The 25,747-nt window shown below is 40.7% G+C and overlaps 1 protein-coding gene and 1 long non-coding RNA gene across 6 annotated transcripts in view; both read right to left on the minus strand.

Moving 5' to 3' along the window:
* whrna (whirlin a) overlaps nt 1-25,747 on the minus strand; it is a 241,723-nt gene that overhangs the window by 52,493 nt on the left and 163,483 nt on the right. For 3 of the 5 annotated variants that reach the window (XM_085164928.1, XM_085164929.1, XM_085164933.1), the window contains exons 4-5: nt 11,626-11,909; nt 1,970-2,006 (exon numbers count right to left, since the gene is read on the minus strand). In XM_085164928.1, coding sequence (XP_085021054.1) covers nt 1,970-2,006; nt 11,626-11,909 — 321 coding nt within the window. The remainder of the gene's footprint in view (nt 1-1,969; nt 2,007-11,625; nt 11,910-25,747) is intronic. The other 2 variants (XM_085164930.1, XM_085164932.1) reach the window with 1 other exon arrangement.
* LOC146514627 (uncharacterized) overlaps nt 17,939-25,747 on the minus strand; it is a 9,966-nt gene continuing 2,157 nt past the window's right edge. Inside the window, exons 1-2 of the long non-coding RNA XR_014874882.1 lie at nt 22,823-25,747; nt 17,939-19,793 (exon numbers count right to left, since the gene is read on the minus strand). The exon at nt 22,823-25,747 is cut by the window's right edge and continues 2,157 nt beyond it. This is a non-coding gene — a long non-coding RNA (uncharacterized LOC146514627). The remainder of the gene's footprint in view (nt 19,794-22,822) is intronic.

Raw genomic sequence — 25,747 nt, forward strand, 5'->3', positions numbered from 1 at the left:
TTCTTTTTTTTTTTCACCAATGGACTGATGGAATGACAAATGCAGTTTTCTGCAAATTCAGAGTCAACAGTGAAAAAGTGCTCGACATAGTGAGTAGATTCAGAAAAAATCACAGAAAAATGTGATCCTCATATTTTTTGTTTGCTGACTAAATGCAAATGTAATTAATTAATGAACTATATACTGTAGTAATCATTGTTATTGTTTTATCAGTTCTTGGGTCGATTTATTGTAAACTATTACCTTTAAACTACAATTAAAATATGTATCTAAGAGACTAAAGGTGAGAATTTACAGGCATAACTTTTTCATTCACAACCAGTAACTGGATCAGAATAATATACTATGGTATGCTATGATATTAGAGCTTGATACTGGCCTAAAATAGATACATCAGTGTCAGTCTGCGTATATGCTTTTCATCCCAGGGTGTAATATTATGCTCTTTTCTCAGTTGCCACCTGTGTCTCCACCTTTTGGCATCAGTACTGTACCCGTATTTGCTGCAGCAACATAAAAGTCCTCTTTAGAGTCTCTATCAAGGGGTTCGATGGGTGGTGATGTTATAAGTCATGTTTGTCAACAAGGAGTGCCACAAATTGGTGAAGACAAGATCTAAATGTAAGAAGTGGAGGTAGGTGGTAACCAATCAATAAAGCGAGCATTTGGTTGCTGATTAGAGACTTTAAAAAAAAACACAAACGGAGGGCAGCAGACAAGAAGAGAGGCAAGACTGTGCGTATACATTGACACAGGACAGACTCAGCACACGTGAACGCAATGAGACTGGGGCCAATAATCACACAGGAGGGAATACAGAGACAGGCACAGACATTCAAGGAATTGGGATAAGATAAAGCGAGAAAGTCCAGGGATTCCAACACATGGAAATGTAAGTAATAAGGCCTTACACAGGTTAGCAACCCGCAAGAGACAAATGTGTATTCTTCAGGTGGTCAGTAAGTTGTTGCTGGAGGTGTGTGATAACTGGTTGCAAGGCGTTATATGATGCTCCACCAAAAATGTCCTTGTGATTCCTTTGGATCTGCAAACTACTTGATAAGTTACAGTGAAAGTGTAAAAAATTGCAAAACAAACCATAATGTAAAATGTTCTCCTGCAAAGTAAAAGTTGTGCCTTACCACCCCAACAAACACAATTCAAAAGGCACATCTTTAACTTTGACAGCAAATGTTTTCCATTTCTCGTAGCTTTTAATTGTGAGTAAATGGCCAGTGTTTGCAGACAAACCATGTTTTCATGCAAACTGCAGGCAAACAGAAATGTCGTGGCAAGTAAAGCAATCAAAAGTAGACTTTTGGTATAGCACCCTCTTTGTGACCAGTTTCACCTGGCAACAACCAGCAGCCTCCAGCAATCACTCTACATCCAGTTAGGGAATCCAAATTTTTTTCCTAGCTACCAGAGGTTGCCAAGGACTCGCCAACTGGCCTGTGGGCCTGTGTGACTGAGGTCTAAAATTAAACAGGAAGTAGAAACAAAGTATGACACAGACAAACCAGATGGAGACAAAGACAAGAGAAACATTGGACACATTTACAAAAATCTAACATCAGAAATACAAGAATGAAACAAAACTAATAAATCAAATAAATATGAATATCAAAATAAAAGCCCAAACTCCACACAACTTTACAAGAGTGCAGGACTATGGTAAGGAGGTTGTAATTTGTGCCGTTTTGGGACCTCTGTGCTTGTTGATTTGCTTGGTTTTCACCCAATTTTATTCATTTATTTCTTCATCTAATTTTCCATTACTGGTTTGGTTTAGGCACTAAAAACAGGTTAGGTTTAAGAGAAATGCATGACATCTTCCATATAATTCCATGAGGACAGCCACAGAAATAAATTATACCACCTATGAAATACTAGACGCACACAAACATATATAGCTTTTGTGTACAGCTTCCAGTGCATGCACATAGAAAGAGCAAATTACTTGTCTTACCTTTCCTGATGCAGAAGCTCCTTGATCCACAGAAAAGCTGCAGAGAAACAAACAAAGAGAAGAAACAAATCACTGAGTCTTAGTGACCATGCAAAAATTAAACAAATGCACTTGTCCTTCCTTGCAGAAATATTTATTCTTTAACTGACAAATATGAGTCATTAATAATCAGCCAATTAATGCAGCACCTCCACCACATATTTCTAAAGTAAAGCCTACGTATTATCTATAGATACACTAACAAACACTACATTAACACACATTAGTAGATGTCGCAGGCACACTGCAGCAAATGTGTACACAACCTTCTCCAATGAGTGTAAAGCTTTTGCATCTCGTGTGACACAAAGTATTGCCATGCTTTCAAATGTTTGGTCAGATCCCTAAATATGTCCTCACAGTTCTGACTTCTGACGGTGACACATTAACCTAAACATCAGACTACTTCTGCAGGAATGAAAACAAACTGTGCAAAGCAAGCTATGATGAGTGACATGGCCAAATATCAAAGAATGGTTAATGTAGTGACAGATAAATGTGTATTAGCCGCTTTTTTACTTCCTTTATGACGCAAATTTGATCCAATTTTCCAGACTGAAAATACCTTTTGACAGTATTGACTGATAGGAATAAATAGATGTGAAGGCAAAGCTAAAGTGGCATGCAATACCGATGTTCAAGTACGATGAGTGCACATACAAGAGATCCTCATAATGGGCTCTTCTGCATTAAAGGAGCAAACTTTGAGCCTGTCTAAACAGTTAATAGCAACTCAGTTTCTCCAGCTCAAGTACTTTCCTCTCTCAAATACAAATATATTTGGAGCTTTGAACTGAAAGGGGGATTTGATATCTTGAAAGGGCACTTTTTTTTTTAATATAGTTTCGAAAATATTTTTCAGTTATCACAGGCTGATAAATGCACACTACTGGAGATTTGAAGTCTTTGTCATGGCTTAGAGATGTGGCAGAAACAGCTGTGCAGTAAGGCATTTCACTAAGAAATGTAAAGACGTGCTTGTCTTCAGGCCAAGCTTTCCAGTAAATATAAAGCACACACTAAAATTCTTTTTTTTTTTGGGAGGGGGGAGAGAAAAACACCCACACTCTCTCTTCAAGGACATGAAAAGAGGGATTTTCAAACATGTGTCATTTTCTCAGCACCACGTCTCTACTAGAGTGAAATGACTCGAGTCTTTACATTCTGAAGTGCCGGCAATGTAAAAGGCTCTAAATCCACAAGTAAACGTGACAACTCAACACTGCCTTCGGGAGCAGGAATAAAAAGCAGAATATAAAATTAAACTAGAAACACTGCAGTGCAAACACTCAGTGACACACAGACACACAGTGTGTAGAGCTTGTTTAGGGATTTCAGTTCAATAAGACCAGTGGACTTCTGAGACCAGTTTAGCCATTTATTCTTTCTTCTTTAAGTTTTTTCCCCTGTGTTTTCTCTTTGGCTGCTCTCTTTGTAATGCCAGATATTTGTCATGTGCAGTGGTTCTTAAACTTTTCCTCCATGTACCACTTCAGAAGTTGAAAAACGTTTGCGCACAACACGCTACAATTTTTGGCAATCAGTAAAAATAATCATGGATCCAAGCTAAATGTAAAGTGAAACATATTTCAGCACTGTTGTGTCAGATCCCTGGTTTGATAAGATCCTCATGGAGTTGCATCAGGAATGGGATTCTCGTGTACAAATCTGCCAAATTAAACATGTGGGGCTTCCTGCTGGGGTGATGACAATAAGAACAGTCAAAAGAAGCTTCTACTATAGTATCAGCAAGAACGGGGAAAAACAATCAGTCTCCTTTTATCTATAAAAATGATGGTGATGAAAGGGAAAACTCATCAGGGAAGCATATAAGCTAAAATGATCACTATCAACTATTAATTTAATTATAAATGTAAATGATGCATGGAATGGTCAACATTTACTGGATTCCTGTTTATTATCCCTGCTTGAGCATAATCCATATTCATAAAAATGTAAGAAAAGTGAAACTGAATTAAAAACCTTGATGGAAATTCACCTATGGAATTTATGGAAATACATGCAACCAATATGCTGAAGACATGAGTGAAGAGAGGGAAAAACATCTTTAGTATTTGAGTTTTTAATATTTTTCCCTGCCTTGTGGTGCATGTTCCACCTTCTTCTTTTGATGTTATTAAGACACTGTGTGAAAATTATGTAAATGCACTCATTGCATTTATGTAGATTTATTAAAATGCGAAAAGTCTGTTTAAGTCAAACCAAAATGACATGTAGTTTCAGCTCTGTCTTAATGGTTTCACAGAGAGATATCGTACAGAAACCAGTGAACACAAAGTATAAACATCTACCTCACAGCTGAGCTGTAAGAATCCACATAATAACCATGAAGAGACGTCTCAGATGGGAGAAATGAGCAGATATTCATTGTGAATGTAAACAGATTTTTGTTTAGCCCTTGGTGAATCAGAGCACTTTCAAGTTCTGGGTTGCTGGGTCGATGTGTTGTGTGCTACGGAGTTGATGAGAAAAATCAGTCTGGCATTTACATCAGATTTTAATTTGGTTGTTGGGGAGCACATTAATTCCAGGTTGTGAGCTGCAGATGAGTTGTTCATTCATGAGTTGTGGCATTTAGAGAGGAGCTCCACAATGGAGGGGGTGGGAGTCCCGCCAGAAGTCAGATGTCTGAATACATTAGATGCTTAAAGACGCTAAAATTCATCAGAGACCAACAGGATGTTTTCTCTGCACTTCATCATGTTCTCTTTCTTTTCTGAGCTGTAGGTGTCTCAGGTTTCAGGTTGTTCCTTGTGTCTGTTTTCATCACTGAATGTAGAATAGTTTGAATATTTACTATTGTTGTTATTGTTATTATTAATAGTAGTAACAAGAAATGAGAAACTCAGTGCGTCATTTAGCTCAAGTTCTTTTGATTTACTACTACTATTAATAGTAGTAGCAGTATTTTTTTGTTAAAAGTTTCTGTTGTGTTGATAAGGTGACTAATTATAGATTTTCAGTTTCTCTTTGGTACCTGCACTAAGGTAGATTTAGTGAATCCCAGGCAAATCAATCTAATGACACTGTGTTTTTCCACAGGCCAGTATTAACACTAAAACCCTAAAACATAACAATTATCAGTTCATTATTTATGATCACGTTTTTCATTAAATCAAATCTTCTATAGCAGATTCCCTGGTGAAATCTAGTGTATAATGAATACACTAAAATGCTAAATGCTAAACCTTCTGTGACATGTGCATCAAAGGTACGTCATGTAAACCTCAGAAGCTAATAAAAAAATATTAATGTGGCTGAGTAATATTCAGTGTTTTGCATGCAGTGTTGAGAACAAGTAATAAACCCTCATTTAGTCATTTAAAAACACATTATGAAACACGGAGCATCACAGCAGCAACCACTAAGCCATTGATCCGTGACACTCTTAGAACTGCTACTACTCTTCTTTAGCACTGACTCACAGCATGAACTACACTTCAGCTGAATGACTGCTCACCGTGGAAAGTAAGTCTACTCTGAGGAGAAGATATTGTAAGAGGATTGATATCACTCTCATGTCTGAATGTTTAATAGAGGATAGAAATATGGGACAGATAACTCAAGCAAAAAGACTGTCAATACAGTGAGCCTCGTCATCAGGCAGCCTCGGATGGACTCCAGGCTGTGTTGGCTTTCATGCTTTGGTTTTTGCACAAATCAAACAAATGACACACACACTGGTATGTTGTGTCATACTGTTTGTATGACACACAAACACAGTTGATGTTTGGACTGGTTTCTTTAAATCAAAACAAGGTGGTCACTTATATGTTGATTAATTTATATTTGGTCTGTTTAGAGACCTCGCCACCCTTCATACATAGAAAGTCAGGAAGATCAGCACAGGAAGGGAAGGGAGCAGGAGATTGATGAATTAGTGCAGTGTCTGCAGTGATGCGGACAGTGTACCAGCCTGCTGTGGTGAAGAGGAAGCTGAGATTGAAAGAGGAGCTGTCGATTTACCGGTCAGTCTACGTTCTCACTGTCATGTATGACCATGAGCTGTGAATAGTGACTGAAAGAATGAGATTCCAGATACAAGGAGCTTCAAAGGGTAGCCTGGCTCTTCCTTAGAGATACGGTGAGGTCATTTTGGTGGGTGCTACTCCTCCACTTTGCAGGAGGGAGCCCTTTGGTTCGTGCATTTAACTGCTAGGCCTCCTGAATGCCCCTTATATGAGGTGTTGGGACATACCCAACTGGAAGGAAACCCCAAGGCACACCCAAGAAATGCTGAAAGGATTACAGTATATTTTTTGGCTGGTTAGGGAACACCCCAATGTCTTCAAAAGATATGGAGGAGGTGGCTAGAGAAAGAGGCCTGGGAATCTCTGCTTAGACTATGGCCCCTGCAACCCAGATTAGCAGCAGAAAATGGATGAATCGATGAGCTTTGCCATATCAGTGCAAAAATGGGTATCAGCCAGGGTATTAGCTAAGCAGCTTCTTCTGCTGAGATTGGCTTTTATCAACTGATACATGGGAACTGCAGGCTAAGCTTAACTCTGTGCCTGGCTTAAAGTAATGGCTCAGTTTAACTTTGTCATAACAAGAGTGAAATCTAGAAAAAAAAAAAATCGCAGAAACATGCTGGCCTCCAGGACTACTATGAAGAGTCATTTTTGGCCAGAATATGTTCTTTAATATGTATACTAAACAAACAGCTCGGACCAACAAAACTACAGTGGTTTGCAAAAGTATTCGGCCCCCTTGAACTTTTCCACATTTCACATTACAGCCACAAACATGAATCAATTTTATTGGAATTCCACATGAAAGACCAATACAAAGTGGTGTACACGTGAGAAGTGGAATGAAAATCATACATGATTCCAAACATTTTTCACAAACAAATAACTGCAAAGTGGGGTGTGCGTAATTATTCAGCCCCCTTTGCTCTGAGTGCAGTCAGTTGCCCATAGACATTGCCTGATGAGTGCTAATGACTAAATAGAGTGCACCTGTGTGTAATCTATACACACACAGCTGCTCTGTGACGGCCTCAGAGGTTGTCTAATGCTGGGCTCACACTGTGCGATTTTTGGCCCATTTTGAGCCGATGTTTGAGTCGTGCGACCGTTTTGGTGATCGGCCCGATTTTGGCCTTCATCGTGCGTCGTGTAGTATATGTGGGGTAACGAGAAGTGATTAACACCTCACAACCAGCTCCCGATCATCAATCGCTTGGTCATCAATCAACGTGAGGGTGTCACTGCAGCTTCTCACACTGCGCACGCGCAAACACAAATGTCAGCGAAAAAGACGGCGCAGCACAGCAGTGCAGCGTGTGATCTGGACACAAGCGATGGAGGCACAACTTGTAGAACTATGGCAAGCTCATCCAAGCCTTTTCGATGTGGCCTCACAAAATTATCACGACCACAACAACCGTGAAAATAGTTGGATAGACATTGCTGCTCGATCACAGCTGCCTGATCAGTGTTTTTCATTAGCAATTTAGCAAAGTTGATGGTGGTGTGTGTCTGTGCGAGTGAAAGACAGAGAGGGAGAGCGAGCGACAGAATTTCTGTTATAACCTTCATTTTATGGACGCACAGTGTGAGCACTCGGGTCGCATCAGAGCATCGGGCCGTATAGTGTGAGACCCTGCATCGTGACCTACGAACTTCTAACCCCTGCGAGTCAATCGTACAGTTTGAGCAGGAGCTGAATAGCGTGACTGAAAAAAATCGCACAGTGTGAGCCCGGCATAAGAGAATATTGGGAGCAACAACACCATGAAGTCCAAAGAACACACCGGACAGGTCAGGGATAAAATTATTGAGAAATTTAAAGCAGGCTTAGGCTACAAAAGGATTTCCCAAGCCTTGAACATCCCACGGAGCACTGTTCAAGCGATCATTCAGAAATGGAAGGAGTATGGCACAACTGTAAACCTACCAAGACAAGGCCGTCCACCTAAACTCACAGGCCGAACAAGGAGAGCGCTGATCAGAAATGCAGCCAAGAGGCCCATGGTGACTCTGGACGAGCTGCAGAGATCTGGTGGGGGAATCTGTTCAAAGGACAACTATTAGTCGTGCACTGCACAAAGTTGGCCTTTATGGAAAAGTGGCAAGAAGAAAGCCATTGTTAACAGAAAACCATAAGAAGTCCCATTTGCAGTTTGCCACAAGCCATGTGGGGGACACAGCAAACATGTGGAAGAAGGTGCTCTGGTCAGATGAGACCAAAATGGAACTTTTTGGACAAAATGCAAAACGCTATGTGTGGCAGAAAACTAACACTGCACATCACTCTGAACACACCATCCCCACTGTCAAATATGGTGGTGACAGCATCATGCTCTGGGGGTGCTTCTCTTCAGCAGGGACAGGGAAGCTGGTCAGAGTTGATGGGAAGATGGATGGAGCCAAATACAGGGCACTCTTGGAAGAAAACCTCTTGGAGTCTGCAAAAGACTTGAGACTGGGGCGGAGGTTCACCTTCCAGCAGGACAATGACCCTAAACATAAAGCCAGGGCAACAATGGAATGGTTTAAAACAAAACACATCCATGTGTTAGAATGGCCCAGTCAAAGTCCAGATCTAAATCCAATTGAGAATCTGTGGCAAGATCTGAAAACTGCTGTTCACAAACGCTGTCCATCTAATCTGACTGAGCTGGAGCTGTTTTGCAAAGAAGAATGGGCAAGGATTTCAGTCTCTAGATGTGCAAAGTAGAGATGGACCGATCCGATATTATGTATCGGTCTGATAATGACCTAAATTACTTGATCGGATATCGGAGAGAAATAAAAAATGTAATTCGATCCATTCAATATCACAAAAGCACGACACAAAACTTGCGACATGGTGTAACCCAGCTCATAACCTTAGCACGTCGAAGCAGTATGCATCACATGATAGAGCGGCTGTGGCGAGACCTGTCGGCGGTCTGGTTGAGCATTTGGAGCCTCGCTACCAAAACGGCATTTAATCTCCGACAAAGTTATTCCAGAGACAAGTAAAGCAAGTGTGTAAGTTCACCTCTGAATGTTTGTAAAGCATTCCAGCGAATGCTGGGAGCGACTGCCTCTTCACTCCCTCTCCTGTTGCTACTTCAATCATGAAACTGATCAATGATCAGCTGATCGGCTTTTCTGTTGCGAGTCTGTCTCTTGTTAGTTTATTGCCCACTTCGCGCCAGAAAGAGGAAACCAGCGGATAAACAACAGCAGCACATTTAAGCTTGATAAGCTGTTGTTAGAATTTGTTTAATATTACTTTCTACACCAGGATCTTTTTCTATGTAGCTGACAGCTGGTAACTGTGCAGGGGCGGATCTAGCAAAGTTTAGCCAGGGGGGCCGATAGGGCATGAACAGGGAAAAGGGGCACAAAGAAATACTTTTCTTTCTTATTGTCATGTCTAGCTTTTAATAATTATCTGAATCTTACAAGCAAAGTTTTCATCTGATGTAAAATATATAGAAGTCCATTACTGTATATAGTAACTGTTAAGTCTAATATACCCTAGTAAGCTATACTACTTTTTCCTTTGGGAAGATACCATCTGTGCAGTCTGCAATTCTGTTGAAGAAAGATGTTTAATTAAATTAAAGTTGATTACGTCAATTAAGCATCATGCGGCAGAGGGTGGGGGTGGTTCCCTATTTTATTTTTTTTTTGTTCGGAGTTGGCTACCCTATTAGTTAGGTTGCTTAATATTTCCACTAAGTACTCTTTAAAATACCAGAATAGGGAGGATGGAGTAGGTTTAAGTTTATTAGATTGATCAGTATTGCTGAACTATTAAATATTTTGGGCGCAGTATATTTTTTTACATACATGTATAACCAAATAGCTTTAGTTTTGTTTTGTTTTTTAAACTTGAGTATGAACTTATACAAAATGCAACAAGATATTTAAAAGAAAACATTTTATTGATTATATAATACGGTATATTGGATTTATATCGGTATCGGCAGATATCCAAATTTATGATATCGGTATCGGACATAAAAAAGTGGTATCGTGCCATCTCTAGTGCAAAGCTGGTAAAGACATACCCTAAAAGACTGGCAGCTGTAATTGCAGCAAAAGGTGGTTCTACAAAGTATTGACTCAGGTGGCTGAATAATTACGCACACCCCACTTTGCAGTTATTTATTTGTAAAAAATGTTTGGAATCATGTATGATTTTTGTTCCACTTCCCACGTGTACACCACTTTGTATTGGTCTTTCACGTGGAATTTCAATAAAATTGATTCATGTTTGTGGCTTGAATGTGACAAAATGTGGAAAAGTTCAATACTTTTGCAAGCCACTGTAGATACAGTGATGCTGAAAAACTAGGCCGTGTCTTTGGTATGAGGCTGGACTACTCTTATTCCTTTTTTTCTTACTTTTCTAAAAGCTCAATGAAAATCCTTCAGTTCAGAGAGTTCAAAGAGTAAACACTTGGCAACGGTGTGAAGGAAAAACTCTCTTTTAAAAGGAAGAAACCTCAACCTCAACCTCCACGCTAATGGAGGAGCAACCATCTGCTGCGACTGGTTGAGGGTGAGGGGAGGGACATAGAACAAAAGACACACCGTAAAAGAGAGTCTGACTTTAATAATAACTACTAATTAAATGCAAACTGGTGTATAACACATAGAGAGGGAAAAGAGGTGAGTGAAGAAGACACACTTGGTGCATCATTGGAAGCCTGCAGCAGCCTAGGTCCATTGCAGCGTAACTAAAGGAGGTTTCTGGGTCACCTAATCCAGTCTTAACTGTAAGCTTTATCAAAAAGGAAAGTTTTAAGCCTAATCTGGTTGGGGGCTGGTTCTGTTTTTCCCTTTTGTTTTCCCTTTTGTTTTCCCCTGTGCTTCAAGAAAACCTTGTTTTCCTGTGATATTTCAGTCATCTGGCTCTCTCTGGACCCACAAAACCATATTTGGCTTCAGAGAAGAACTGCACTTTGCAAACCTTAAGCTTCCTGCATTAACCCACCTGGCTTCCCAGCTCACCTGCCTGCCTGCTCTCTATCGCCATCTCATCTCCCCATTTGTTCCTGTTGTTTCATTTAGTTACAACCACTTCTTTATTTCTAACGCTGGTTTTCACCCTCTTTCAGATCACCCCGCTAAATCTGTACCAGTAGCGATTCATTATTTTAAGTTTTTGTTTAACTCTACATAAAATCCTTTCACTGTTTTCATTTTTTGTGAGTCTGCTCCTTGGGTCAGCAAGAGTGCACTGCAGGTTTCTAGATTTTCTAAAAGTAGAATGCCTAGTAGAGCCTTGATCCTCTTCTGTGGAATGACTTCCCAGTTTGGATTCCAGAGACGATTCGGTCAAAAAGGACATCACTAGGCAAGGACAGCCCATCAGGAAAAAAAGTCGGCTTATAGGGAGGATAGCTTTAAGGGGAAAAGGGCTAAAATTACTTGTTTTTGACAGTATGCGAACTGAAGGGCTACAAATCCCAAGATGATTAAGGATTTTTTAGCTGACTCGTGTAAATCTACTTTACTATATTGCAAGAATAAAAATAGCTGGAATCTGGAAATGAGTATAAAAGGGCCGTTTAATATTTCATGCAGTATCAGAAAGTCATCTTTTTCAAAACCATCATATAATTTTGGGACTGTGTCAGGACTTACCTTGCCACGCTGCTATTGGCAGAGCTCTCTGCAATCTGTGAGCTGGCGATCCACTTGGTCTCACCCACCACCGTCCTGGTGTGCGGCAGGCGGCCTACGTCTTTCACTGTCATCATCAGATGGCGTGATGACTTCAGGACTCTGACGGCCTCATCGTGCGGGATGCTCAGGAAACTGCGGCCATTCACCTCCAAGATCTGGTCACCAACCTGAGTGGGGGGAGGGGAAGAGACAGGAGTGGCGGAGGGGACTGAGCAAGGCGTTGAGGGTGGAGCAGGCAGAGACTGCTACATGCACAGGTTGACAGGTCAAAGGTCAAAGAAAGGTAACAGTGGATGGAGGTGTTGGAGGTGTATATGAAGTATAAGGTGTGTAATGGATGAGAATTAGAAAATTAGGTTACAGGTTTCTTGTTAAAAGTTTGGGCTCTTTCAGATTGGGCGGTGAACAGAAATAATTACACAAAGATTAAAGAACTCCCTGCTCACTGACAGGTTGAGGACCAGAACTGTTCAATATGTAATTGAAAAAGTTTTCATATGTAATTTCACTTTCTATCAAAGAGCCTGGAGGCAGCGGCAGAAGGAGAATAATGATGTCCATACTACATTTGGGTGGCTGTAGCTCAGGTGGCAGAGCAGGTCAGCCACTAACCAGAAGGTCGGTGGCTCGATCCCAGGCTGCTCCAGTCTGCATGCCAAATATCCTTGGGCAAGATACTAACCCCGCGTTGCTCTCCGATGCATCCATCGGAGTGTGAATGTGTATGAATGGTAGATTACTTAGCACTTAGGTCAGAAAAAAGTGCTTGTGTGAATGGGTGTGATTGGGTGAATGAATTAGTTGTATAAAAGCGCTTTGAGTGCTCAGACAGAGTAGAAAAGCGCTATATAAGAACAAGTCCATTTACCAAGTCCATTTAAACACCACCTTGGATCGTACCTTCTGTCTCCTGTAATGAGCTGATATGTTGTAGCTTTAACCCTCCGAGGTGTGTTTTATTTCAGTGCTGGGTAAAGATGAACCTCCAGGACTGCCTCAAACAGCATCTCTTTATTTCTACAGTTATGGCATTTATATATTTACATATGTATGTACAGATGAAAACTTGCTTAAAAATATACAGTTTGAATACCACTACGTGAATGCAAAGAGGTGGTCTATTTCAACCTGTTATATTATCCTTGAGCAACAGATTAAAAGTAAGGTTGGCGATTTGAAAACGACATCTTGCCTTGGTGTCAACTTTTCTGTGTTTCTGTTTTAGTTTTTCAAATTTAGTGTTTTTGCTGTATAGTACCACAAGACAGTTCCTCTATCCTTTTTGCAGTGATTTACTAGACTGGAGGACAAGCATAGACCCTGATGATTAGATGTATTGCAATGAAGACCTGGAAACATGGTTGTTGTGAAGTACTGCAAAACAACAGATCAATGGGGAAGTCTCCGTTCCTGTGTCTAACAAACTGCTGAGCTAGCCATGTTGTAGCTTATGTTAGGCCTCAGTCAAACAGGCCTACAGACTGGTATGCAACCCTCTGACAACCTCTGATCCTTAGTCAAAAATGTATATTCCTAAGCAGTTGCTGCTGGCAGAAGCTGGGTGAAATTGTCTGCAAAGAGGGTGCTGGCACCAACAACTGCCTTGTGATTGCTTTTCTTGTTAGCAGTTTGCCTTGGTTGCCCACAGCGTGCACTGAAGACACTGACTTTACTCACTGGAAGGTGCAAGGTTCAACAGTTCAACAGTTGCTGTTTTACAACTGCTTAGATACTGAGTGTTTTTTGACCACTACAGTTGCAACCAGTTTCACTGGCCAGTCTTTAGGCCTGCATGAATGAGGCTTAGCAATCAATTTCACAGTGACTGCCAGCAACTAGTTGCAACTGGTCAGCAAATACTCATTTTTCCTTAGGGACTGGTGGTTGCCAGGCAGTCAGCAACCACCAGTTCCTTTCATATCAAAAATCCTTGAAAGAGTAGTTGTCAAACAGCTAACAGATCATCTGCAGAGGAATGGCTTATTTGAAGAGTTTCAGTCAAGTTTCAGAGCTCATCACAGCACAGAAACAGCTTTAGTGAAGGTTACAAATGATCTTCTTATGGCTTCTGACAGTGGACTCATCTCTGTGCTTGTCCTGCTAGACCTTAGTGCAGCATTTGATACTGTTGACCATAATATCCTATTAGAGCGATTAGAACATGCTGTAGGTATTACAGGTACTGCACTGCAGTGGCTTGTATCATATCTATCTAATAGACTCCGATTCGTGCAGGGAAATGGAGAGTCCTCTTCACACACTGAGGTTAATTATGGAGTTCCACAGGGTTCAGTGCTAGGACCAATTCTGTTTACATTATACATGCTTCCCTTAGGCAGTATCATCAGAAGACATAGCATACATTTTCACTGCTATGCAGATGACACCCAGCTTTATCTATCCATGAAGCCAGATAACACACACCAATTAGTTAAACTGCAGGAATGTCTTAAAGACATAAAGACCTGGATGGCCACTAACTTTCTGCTTCTTAATTCAGATAAAACTGAGGTTATTGTACTCGGCGCTGAAAATCTTAGAAATATGGTATCTAGGCAGATTCTTACTCTGGATTAGAGATGGCACGATACCACTTTTTTTATGTCCGATACCGATACCGATATCATAAATTTGGATATCTGCCGATACCGATATGAATATATAGTGTGTTTTTAAATCAGTAAAACTGTTTTTTTAATATCTTGCTGCTTTTTGTATAAGTTCATACTCAAGTTAAAAAACAACAACAACACTAAAGCTATTCTGTTATACCTGTATATAAAAAAAACACACTGCACCCAAAATATTTCATAGATCAGCAACACTGATCAATCTAATAAAGTTAAACCTACTCCATCCTCCCTATTCTGGTATTTTAAAGAGTACTTAGAAGAAATTTTAAGCAACCTAACTAATAGGGTTGCAAACTCCCAGCAAAAGAAAATAGGGAACCACCCTCTTCCTCATGATGCTTAATCAATGTAATCAACTTTAATTTGATGCAGGGTGAAAAAAATTCACAGAAATAAATTATTTTTCAAGAATAATTAAATAGATTCAACATCTTTCTTCAACAGAATTGCAGACTGCACAGATGGTACCTTCCCAAAGGAAAAAGTACTACTACTAAAAAGTACTAGGGTATATTAGACTTAACAGTTACTATATACACTAATGGACTTCTATATATTTTACATCAGATTAAAACTTTGGGTGTAAGAGTCAGATAATTATTAAATAATTAAAAGCTAGATATTTTAAATGAGAATAAGAAAGAAAAGTATGTCTTTGTGCCCCCTTTTGCCTGTTCATGCCCTATCGGCCCCCCTGGCTAAACTTTGCTAGATCCGCCCCTGCACAGTTACCAGCCGTCAGCTGCATAGAAAAAGATCCTGGTCTAGAAAGTAATATTAAATAAATTCTAACAACAGCTTATCAAGCTTAATAGTGCTGCTGTTGTTCAGCCGCTGGTTTCCTCTTTCTGGTGAGAAGTGGGCCAAAAACAAAGAAGAGAGACGGACTCGCGACAGAAAAGCCGATCAGCTGATCATTAAGCAGTTTCACGATTGAAGTAGCAGCAGGAGAGAGAGAGAAGAGGCAGTTGCTCTATATATCGGTTGTTAAGCTTAACGCAGGAATGCTTTACAAACATTCAGAGATGAACTTACACACTTGCTTTACTTCTCTCTGAGATAACTTCCTCGGAGATGAAATGTTTGCTAGCAGGCTACAAATACACACAGCCGCTCTATCACGTGACCACACTGCTCCGGCTCGCCATGTCGCCAAGTTTTGTGAGGTGCTTTTTTGATATTTAATGGATCGGATTACATTTTTTATTTCTCTCCGATATCCAATCCAGTAATTTAGGTCAGTATCGGACCGATACCGATACATAATATCGGATCGGTCCATCTCTACTCTGGATGGCATTACCTTGGCCTCCAGTAACACTGTGAGGAACCTTGGAGTCATTTTTGACCAGGATATGTCCTTCAACGCACATATTAAACAAATATGTAAGACTGCTTTCTTCCATTTGTGCAACATCTCTAAAATTAGAAATATCCTGTATCAGAGTGACATTGAAAAACTAGTTCATGCATTTATTACTTCCAGGCTGGACTACTGCAATTCATTATTATCAGGATGTCCTAAAAACTTCCCGAAAAGCCTTCAGCTAATCCAAAATGCTGCAGCAAGAGTACTGACAGGGACTAGAAAGAGAGAGCATATTTCTCCTGTTTTGGCTTCCCTTCATTGGCTTCCTGTTAAATCCAGAATTGAATTCAAAATCCTGCTCCTCACACACAAGGTCTTAAATAATCAGGCCCCATCTTATCTTAATGACCTTGTAGTACCATATCACCCTATTAGAGCACTTCGCTCTCGCACTGCAGGCTTACTTGTTGTTCCCAGAGTATTTAAAAGTAGAATGGGAGACAGAGCCTTCAGTTTTCAGGCCCCTCTTCTGTGGAACCAGCTTTCAGTTTGGATTCGGGAGACAGACACTATCTCTACTTTTAAGATTAGGCTTAAAACTTTCCTTTCTGCTAAAGCATATAGTTAGGGCTGGACCAGGTGACCCTGAATCCTCCCTTAGTTATGCTGTGATAGACGTAGGCTGCTGGGGGATTCCCATGATGCATTGAGTTTTTCCTTTCCAGTCACCTTTCTCACTCACTATGTATTAACAGACCTCTCTGCATTGAATCATATCTGTTATTAACCTCTGTCTCTCTTCCACAGCATGTCTTTATCCTGTCTTCCTTCTCTCACCCCAACCGGTCGCAGCAGATGGCCCCGCCCCTCCCTGAGCCTGGTTCTGCCGGAGGTTTCTTCCTGTTAAAAGGGAGTTTTTCCTTCCCACTGTCGCCAAAGTGCTTGCTCATAGGGGGTCATATGATTGTTGGGTTTTTCTCTGTACCTATGAAGCGCCTTGAGGCGACTTTTGTTGTGATTTGGCGCTATATAAATAAAATCGGATTGAATTGAATAGACAGAGCCTGTAATTCACTAACTCGCTTGGCTGTGGTTAGAGCCAACAGCAGAGCGGTTTTAAGAGAGAGAAACTTTAACCCCACTGCCCCGATAGGCTCAAAGGGGTGGTGGGAGAGGGCGTCTAAAACGACTGACAAATCCCATAAAGGGACCTGTGGTCTAGAGACTGGGAGTGTTCGACGCGCCCCCCACATGAAGCGGCATACTATGGCGTTATTTTTGTGCCACTATTCTGAGTGCACGTAAAAAAAAAATTGAGCGCACGTAAAAAAATGTTTGCGGGTGCAAGTGTTGCATTTTGAGGAGAAATTTATTTTGAGTGAAGAAAAGCTACATTTGAGTGAACAAAATTCATTGCTGCGTCCAAAAAAATGTATTTCAGTGTTTGCTATTATCCACACACAATAGCAGCCCCTCTCGCTCAGTTTTTGCATTTGCGCTCGCTCGCAATGTGTTGCTCGCGCTCTCAACATTTCTGCCCTTGCGCGCTCAACTCTTTCTCTACACCGTTATAGTTGTGCCACAAAACCAGCCAATTACAGACTTGGATGCAAAAATATGTGATTGGCTGTTCTGGTCTCCAATCAGCTCGAAATGACGAAATGCAATATGCCTGAATCCATTTCGTCCAAAACTCAAACGAGGCAGTGGTGGACGAACACGGAGTGGCGGAGTTTGAAATATTACTCTTTCTGGGTCACAAAATAAACTTTTAAGATATTTTCATGCGAGAATGGTGCTGTGTAAACTTCAGGGTGAGGATGCCCGTGGGTAACAGGCATCAATTTGTTAATTGAATAGTTTGTTTATTAACCCTCTCAGGCTCAAATTAAACTTTTTGTTGCTAATGCACAACCAAGTCCTGCAGTGGTACTTCTGAGTAAAAAAACTCATAAAATATGTATGTGGGGTAATCAGGTTGTTAGTTTTTAACTGTTGCAAATCGGCAACGCCTGCCTCGAGAGGGCTAAGGCCATGGATTGGTAATGAAAAAGAAGCAAGCTCTAGCCCAGGGGTCGGCAACCCTAGGCACGCGTGCCACAGTTGGCACGCGAAGGGTTAACTGATGGCACGACCATAGCTGGACTGGCCATCGGTGGCCCGATTATTATTATTTTTTTGTTTGTAACGGTATAAACAATGAAAGCTGGTGGATTGGCCAGATGCTGGCCGGTGTGTAAAAATAACTCAGTTGTTTGGTGGTGGCTATGGCGGAGCTGCCACAGATTCAGTAAAATTAACAAGTGGTGGAGGCTGGCAGGTGGATGAGGGAGAGGGGAGGCAGGAGGAGGAGAGACCCGAGGCGGGGCGGTCCGAGTGTCAGGTGAACTGAACTTCAGGTAAGGAGTTATGACCTGCACTCTATCTGGGTCAGATATAAACCAAGTTTAGGTGGAGTTTATTTTCGTTGTTCTGTCTTTTTACAGTCAGTTACAATAACTCGTACTGCGTACTAGCTAGCATGACGGAGTTTCTATACAGCTGGGTGGGTGCTACTATGTTACTGATAGTGAACTTAGTTTTATTCATAAGGTTAGTTAGTAGAGTTGCCAACTGTCCCGTAAAAAGACGGAATCGTCCCGCATTCAGAGAAATTATTACGCGTTTCATGTTGAGCTGAGAAGGAACACAGTTTGTCCCGGACTTCAGCTAGGATGGAAAAAGACACAAAGGTGGATTTATTCTGTCTTTACGCTGCACAGCTCCCTCTTCTTCTCCTCTCATTCTCTCCTGTTGCTACTTTAATCATGAAACTGATCAATGATCACCTGATCGGCTTTTCTCTCTTGTTTATTTATCGCCCACTTTGAGCCAGAAAGAGGAAACCAGCGGTTGTCGCGCTAAACAACAGCAGCATCTTTAAGCTTGATCAGCTGTTGTTAGAATTTATTTAATATTAATTTCTAGTATCAGCTGATGTTTTCTGGAGCCACAGCTGTAAAAGCTGCTGCTCATGATATCGGTTTGGAAACATGAAGGTGATACAACTCATGCATATATACCAACAAGACAGTGTACAACACTGTCACAACAGCGTTTGTTTTAGTTCAAAGGCTTTATGGTTTTTCCTATAATACCTGGTGGTTTAGTCGGTAATTTTTTTTTCAGTTCAGCCTTGTATATTATGTTTAACCCGAGTGAACACCCGGTCAACTGGGTAACAGGCATATCCGAAAACGTTAGAGCACTTATGGAAATATGTGATGTCTTGATGAATCGACCAGATATTTGAAGTTTACACAGCACCATTCTCGCATGAAAATATCTTAAAAGTTTATTTTGTGACCCAGAAAGAGTAATATTTCAAACGCCGCCACTCTGTGTTCCTCCGCCACTGCCTCGTTTGAGTTTTGGACAAAATGGATTCTGGGATATTGCATTTCGTCATTTCGAGCTGATTGGAGACCAGAACAGCCAATCACATATTTTTGCATCCAAGTCTGTGATTGGCTGGTTTTGTGGCACAAATATAACGGTGTAGAGAAAGAGTTGAGCACGCACGGGCAGAAATGTTGAGCGCAAGCAACACTTTGAGAGCGAGCGCAAATACAAAAAGTGAGTGAGAGGGGCCGCTATTGTGTGTGTGTGTATGGATAATAGCAAACACTGAAATACATTTTTTTGCATGCAGCAATGAATTTTGTTCACTCAAATTCAGCTTTTCTTCGCTCAAAATAAATTTCTCCTCAAAATGCAACACTTGCACCTGCAAACCTTTTTTACGTGCACTCAGAATAGTGGCACAAAAATAACGCCATAACATACAAGAGGGTGCTGACCGGCAGGTTTATCATCAAACCCCACTTGACAGACTGAAATAGCTGCCAAATAGACCTTTATGGTGGAAAAAGCTCTCCTTTTGTCCATCAAGTCCTGAAGAAAACACAACAGCTCCACCACTGAACACTGAAAAGGGATCATCTGCTTTTCATGGCACCACTCTTCAAAAACCTGCCATTTACTGCTGTAAATGGAACGAGTGGAGGAGGCTCTGGCATTCTGAATGGTTTCAATAACCTTCAGAGGTATGCCTGCCACCTTCAAATTCCACTTTTCACGTGTTTTCTTGTATTTTTGTATTTTGTTCCTTATGCCGTGGTTCCTAGGTTCTGTTAAAGATGTTCCTTATTTTCAATTCAATTCAATTCAATTTTATTTATATAGCGCCAAATCACAACAAATGTCGCCTCAAGGCGCTTCATAGATACAGAGAAAAGCCCAACAATCATATGACCCCCTATGAGCAAGCACTTTGGCGACAGTGGGAAGGAAAAACTCCCTTTTAACAGGAAGAAACCTCCGGCAGAACCAGGCTCAGGGAGGGGCGGCCATCTGCTGCGACCGGTTGGGGTGAGAGAAGGAAGACAGGATAAAGACATGCTGTGGAAGAGAGACAGAGATTAATAACAGATACGATTCAATACAGAGAGGTCTGTTAATACATAGTGAGTGAGAAAGGTGACTGGAAAGGAAAAACTCAATGCATCATGGGAATCCCCCGGCAGCCTACATCTATTGCAGCATAACTAAGGGAGGATTCAGGGTCACCTGGTCCAGCCCTAACTATATGCTTTAGCAAAAAGGAAAGTTTTAAGCCTAATCTTAAAAGTAGAGATAGTGTCTGTCTCCCGAATCCAAACTGGAAGCTGGTTCCACAGAAGAGGGGCCTGAAAACAGAAGGCTCTCCCTCCCATTCTACTTTTAAATACTCTAGGAACAACAAGTAGGCCTGCAGAGCGAGAGCGAAGTGCTCTAATAGGGTGATATGGTACTACAAGGTCATTAAGATAAGATGGGGCCTGATTATTTAAGACCTTGTATGTGAGGAGCAGGATTTTGAATTCAATTCTGGATTTAACAGGAAGCCAATGAAGGGAAGCCAAAACAGGAGAAATATGCTCTCTCTTTCTAGTCCCTGTCAGTACTCTTGCTGCAGCATTTTGGATTAACTGAAGGCTTTTCAGTGAGTTTTTTGGACATCCTGATAATAATGAATTGCAGTAGTCTAGCCTGGAAGTAATAAATGCATGAACTAGTTTTTCAGCGTCACTCTGAGACAGGATATTTCTAATTTTAGAGATGTTGCGCAAATGGAAGAACGCAGTCTTACATATTTGTTTAATATGTGCGTTGAAGGACATATCCTGGTCAAAAATGACTCCAAGGTTCCTCACAGTGTTACTGGAGGCCAAGGTAATGCCATCCAGAGTAAGAATCTGGTTAGATACCATATTTCTAAGCTTTTCAGCGCCGAGTACAATGACCTCAGTTTTATCTGAGTTAAGAAGCAGAAAGTTAGTGGCCATCCAAGTCTTTATGTCTTTAAGACATTCCTGCAGTTTAACTAATTGGTGTGTGTTATCTGGCTTCATGGACAGATAGAGCTGGGTGTCATCTGCATAGCAGTGAAAATGTATGCTATGTCTTCTAATGATGCTGCCTAGGGGAAGCATGTATAATGTAAACAGAATTGGTCCTAGCACCGAACCCTGTGGAACTCCATAATTAACCTCAGTGTGTGAAGAGGACTCTCCATTTACATGCACAAATTGGAGTCTATTAGATAGATATGATACAAACCACTGCAGTGCAATACCTGTAATACCTACAGCATGTTCTAATCGCTCTAATAGGATATTATGGTCAACAGTATCGAATGCTGCACTAAGGTCAAGAAGGACAAGCACAGAGATGAGTCCACTGTCAGAGGCCATAAGAAGATCATTTGTAACCTTCAATAAAGCTGTTTCTGTGCTGTGATGAACTCTGAAACCTGACTGAAACTCTTCAAATAAACCATTCCTCTGCAGATGATCTGTTAGCTGTTTGACAACTACTCTTTCAAGGATTTTTGATATGAAAGGAAGGTTGGAGATTGGCCTATAATTAGCTAAGACTGCTGGGTCTAGAGATGGCTTTTTGAGTAAAGGTTTAACTGCAGGCACCTTGAAGGCCTGTGGTACATAGCCGATTATTAGAGATAGGTTGATCATATATAAGATCGAAGAATTAACCAATGGCAGGACTTCTTTGAGCAGTTTTGTAGGAATGGGGTCTAAAAGACACGTTGATGGTTTGGAGGAAGTAATTATTGAAGTTAACTCAGAAAGATCGATTGGAAAAAAAAAGAGTCTAACTTAACATCAATGGAACTAAGAGTAGCTGTAGATAATATTACATCTGTGGGATGATTATTGGTAATTTTTTCTCTAATGATAAAAATTTTATTTGTGAAGAAGTTCATGAAGTCATCACTAGTTAACGTTAAAGGGATGGTTGGCTCAAAAGAGCTCTGACTTTTTGTCAGCCTGGCTACAGTGCTGAAGAGAAACCTGGGGTTGTTCTTATTTTCTTCAATCAGTGATGAGTAGTAAGCTGTTCTGGCTTTGCGGAGGGCTTTCTTATAAAGCAACAAACTATTTCTCCAGGCTAAATGATGATCCTCTAAATTTGTGGCACGCCATTTCCTCTCCAGATTACGAGTCATCTGCTTTAGGGTACGTGTTTGAGAATTATACCACGGGGTCAGGTACTTCTGATTAGAGACCTTAGTTTTCACTGGAGCTACAGTATCCAGAGTCGTACGTAGTGAGGAGGTGAAATTATTAACAAGATAATCGACCTCTGTTGGGGTAGCGTTCAGATAGCTGCTCTGCTCTGTGTTGGTACAGGGCATTGACGATGATAACAGTGGCTGGATTATATTCTTAAACTTAGTTACAGCGCTTTCAGAAAGACATCTACTTTGATAAAGTCCACTCTCCACTGCTGCGTAATCAATTATTGTAAATGTAAATGTTATCAAGAAATGATCAGACAGGAGAGGGTTTTCAGGAAACACTGTTAAATGTTCAGTTTCTATGCCATATGTTAAAACAAGATCTAGAGTGTGATTAAAGTGGTGGGTGGGTTTTTTTACATTTTGAGAGAAACCAATTGAGTCTAACAACAGATTAAATGCCATGTTGAGGCTGTCATTTTTAGCATCTACATGGATGTTAAAATCACCCACAATAATTATTTTATCTGAGCTCAGAACTAAATTAGATATAAAGTCTGAGAAATCAGACAGAAACTCTGTGTAAGGCCCAGGTGGACGATAGATGATAACAAGTAAGACTGGTTTCTGAGTTTCACAGCTGGGCCTTAATACCTTATTTGATTACCTCCTGTGTGTGTGCCCCTCTGTGTATCTGTGAGCCCTCGTTTCCCCTCGTGTTTCATTTAATGTTTTCCCCAGCCCGTTATGTCTGTGCTCTCTCTCCTCCTGTCTGAACCTCTATGTACTTCCTGTTTTACTTTGACAGTCTGTCGTCAGTATGCGTCATGTTGTGTTCACTCCTGCCCTGTCTCGTTACGATTATCTGTGTCAGCTGTGTTCCCTGTGTGCTCCCACTTCCCTCGTTAACCCTCTGTGTATTTATGTGCATGTCTCCCTCAGTTCAGTGTCGCGTCGTCAATGTCTCCTCCCCGAACCTGTGTGCCTTTCTGTGTTCCCTCGGTCTTCTGTTAGTATTCCCAGTTTAGTTCTGTTTCGTATTAAGGCCTGCAATAAAGCAGTGATTTTGAGTTCAGTTCCTGTCTCAGTGAGTTTTGCGTTTGGGTCCTCATCTGCCTCCACACAGCCAGTTCATGACATCACGGGCCTGGCCCAGAGAGCAACCAAGGGAAAGCATACAGCAGTGTGTTTGGCCATGGATGGGCCAGTGCATCCATGGTCAGTGGTTCGTCTACGTCTGACAGGGAGAAAAACAGTGGGCAATGTGAATGGGGCACATCAGTGTGGCTACATCGATCCTTTAACAACAGTTTATGGCTTCAAGACATTCTTTATCTGTTACATTAGGATTCCTTGACTCGCCAACAAAAATAATTACATATGTTTTTGCAACCATTGACTGTGTGTGTGATTGGTGAACTAAATGACCTTCTATTAATATACTGACAATCGGCCAAACTGAAAGTGGGTGCTTGGAAACTTAACATATCACCCAACATCTGTAGAAAATAGCAGGTCAGGAAATTAAATAATACTTTGTCTCCTAAGTATACAGGAACAAATTAATTCTGGTGTTTTGGTCATCTCTGTGCCTTATAGTGACTCTATTAAATATAACTGTCATCACAAGTATGTTATAAATTAGTCACAGAGGAGGAGCACACCACTCCCCCCTGACACTGCCACTTGTCTTTTTAATTACTTTGTTCTGGCATTTAGACTTTGTGTAGCGTTTAGCATTTTTAAAGTCTACAAATGTCACTTTCTACCTTTTTTTCCATTCAAATTTTATTGTGGTCAGCCAACCAATCCTCACAATCCTTTTAATATTCTGCTGGAGCAGCGACCAATGCAGACTACAGACTAAAAAAAACATTCAGAATCTGCAATGTTCCAGTTTCTTGCGTATTTTCCAACAACCCGAGTACACCCAACTGCATATCTGCAATACTAATGCACAGTACCACCTCTACCGCTCCATGTCTAAGCACAGAAAAAGCTCTGTCTCTGTAAGCTTCTGCAGTACCATGTTTAATCATTTTTAGTGAGGTCATTTAAATTTGCTAATAGAAATGACACACGTAGGTATGCAAAAGCAATCAATCAAGAAGGCTAACAAGCACCACTGCAGTAAGAGCTGATGCCACTGCAAACCCTTTTTATTTGAGCTGTCAGACTGAGCTGAAGCCTCAGGGACACAAGACAGATCTTAACACAGATTACAAGCTGTTTGTTCCAGCTGTTTGCTTTACAAAAAGCCACTAAAAGGAATCTAGCTGGAGTTCTTAAAGCGTTTGAGAACAGCGCAGCTCAGTTTACTCTGAACTCAGCCCGATTCATCTTTGGATTTCACACGGCTTAACCGCAGACGTCTGTAGAAGACATTTAAAAACGAGCTAAGACATAAAACTCTTGTCACCGTTCTGACTTTAGTGTGCCTGTACAAATATATATGAATATTATTGTCTCCAGAAACAGTGGTCTCCATACTCTGTTGGGTTCAAGTTAACCTTCTGACAAACCAAACACAGGTTTTTAGAAAAGTTTGGAAATTTATTAAAAGTCAAAGACTCAAATCTGAGTTTTACCTTTTTTTTATTTTCTTAATTTGGCTTTGATGAGTCTATCTGGCAATACATGTCTGAAAGCAGGCACTAATGCGTGCATAATTCCACACTTAAACTGTTTTGTGGTTCTTAAAAGACAGACAGAATAACTGGAGCGTTAGCTTAAATATACAAGTCAGCTTCCCTGTAAGATAAACTAAATGAGATTTGCTTATTTTATTTTATCCTTTAAAAATTCTAGTCTTATCAATGTATCTATCTGCAGGCTTGAAAAAAAAAAATGGCATAAAAATTGTAGCCGTTAGCTCCATTCACTCATTTTCACTGAAGACCATCTCACAAGTGCCCTTTGCTTTCTCCTGGCTAATAAGCAACCAATTTCTGTGTGAAACAGCTCTCACAGATCACCCATCAAACTTTTTTCAGGTAGTAAAAACAGGATAGCATTGAATATGACGCCAGCACCAGCTATTTAATTTTGCTTTTAAATCTGCCAAAACTTTGTCGTTGCTCGGTACCATTGTGTTCAGTTTCCTCCCATTGCATACAATGACATTATGTTCTTCAGTGAACATATCTGAGAAAAATCCGAGAATCTATGGAAGAAATATTTAAAAAAGGTTATATTACCTTTCAGATAAAGAATATAGACAAGACAACACTGGAGTGTTCTCATGATAAGTCTGTAAATGTTCTTAAAAGGCTCGGTCAAAGTGTGGATGTAAATGCCACAGAACAGCTACAGATTTTGGACTCTTGTCTAAGATTCAAAACTTACAAAAGATGCTAAAAAAAAGCTCTAAATGTTTTTGATCAAAGTTCTGATGCATGCAAGTTTGCACCCAGGATGTTAGAAGGTGTGAATGGCATATCACATTGGGACATAATAAAACAGAAATCATCATGACTCATTTTGTGATTTTATGCATGTTGAATCACTGCGACACTGTCACGGCTTATTTGGAGTCTTCGAGAGGACACGTTCATTATCACCTGAGCTTGTTGGAAAAAA

The sequence above is a fragment of the Neolamprologus multifasciatus genome, chromosome 7 (genome assembly GCF_963576455.1).
Source record: "Neolamprologus multifasciatus chromosome 7, fNeoMul1.2, whole genome shotgun sequence".
Taxonomy (NCBI): Eukaryota; Metazoa; Chordata; class Actinopteri; order Cichliformes; family Cichlidae; genus Neolamprologus; species Neolamprologus multifasciatus.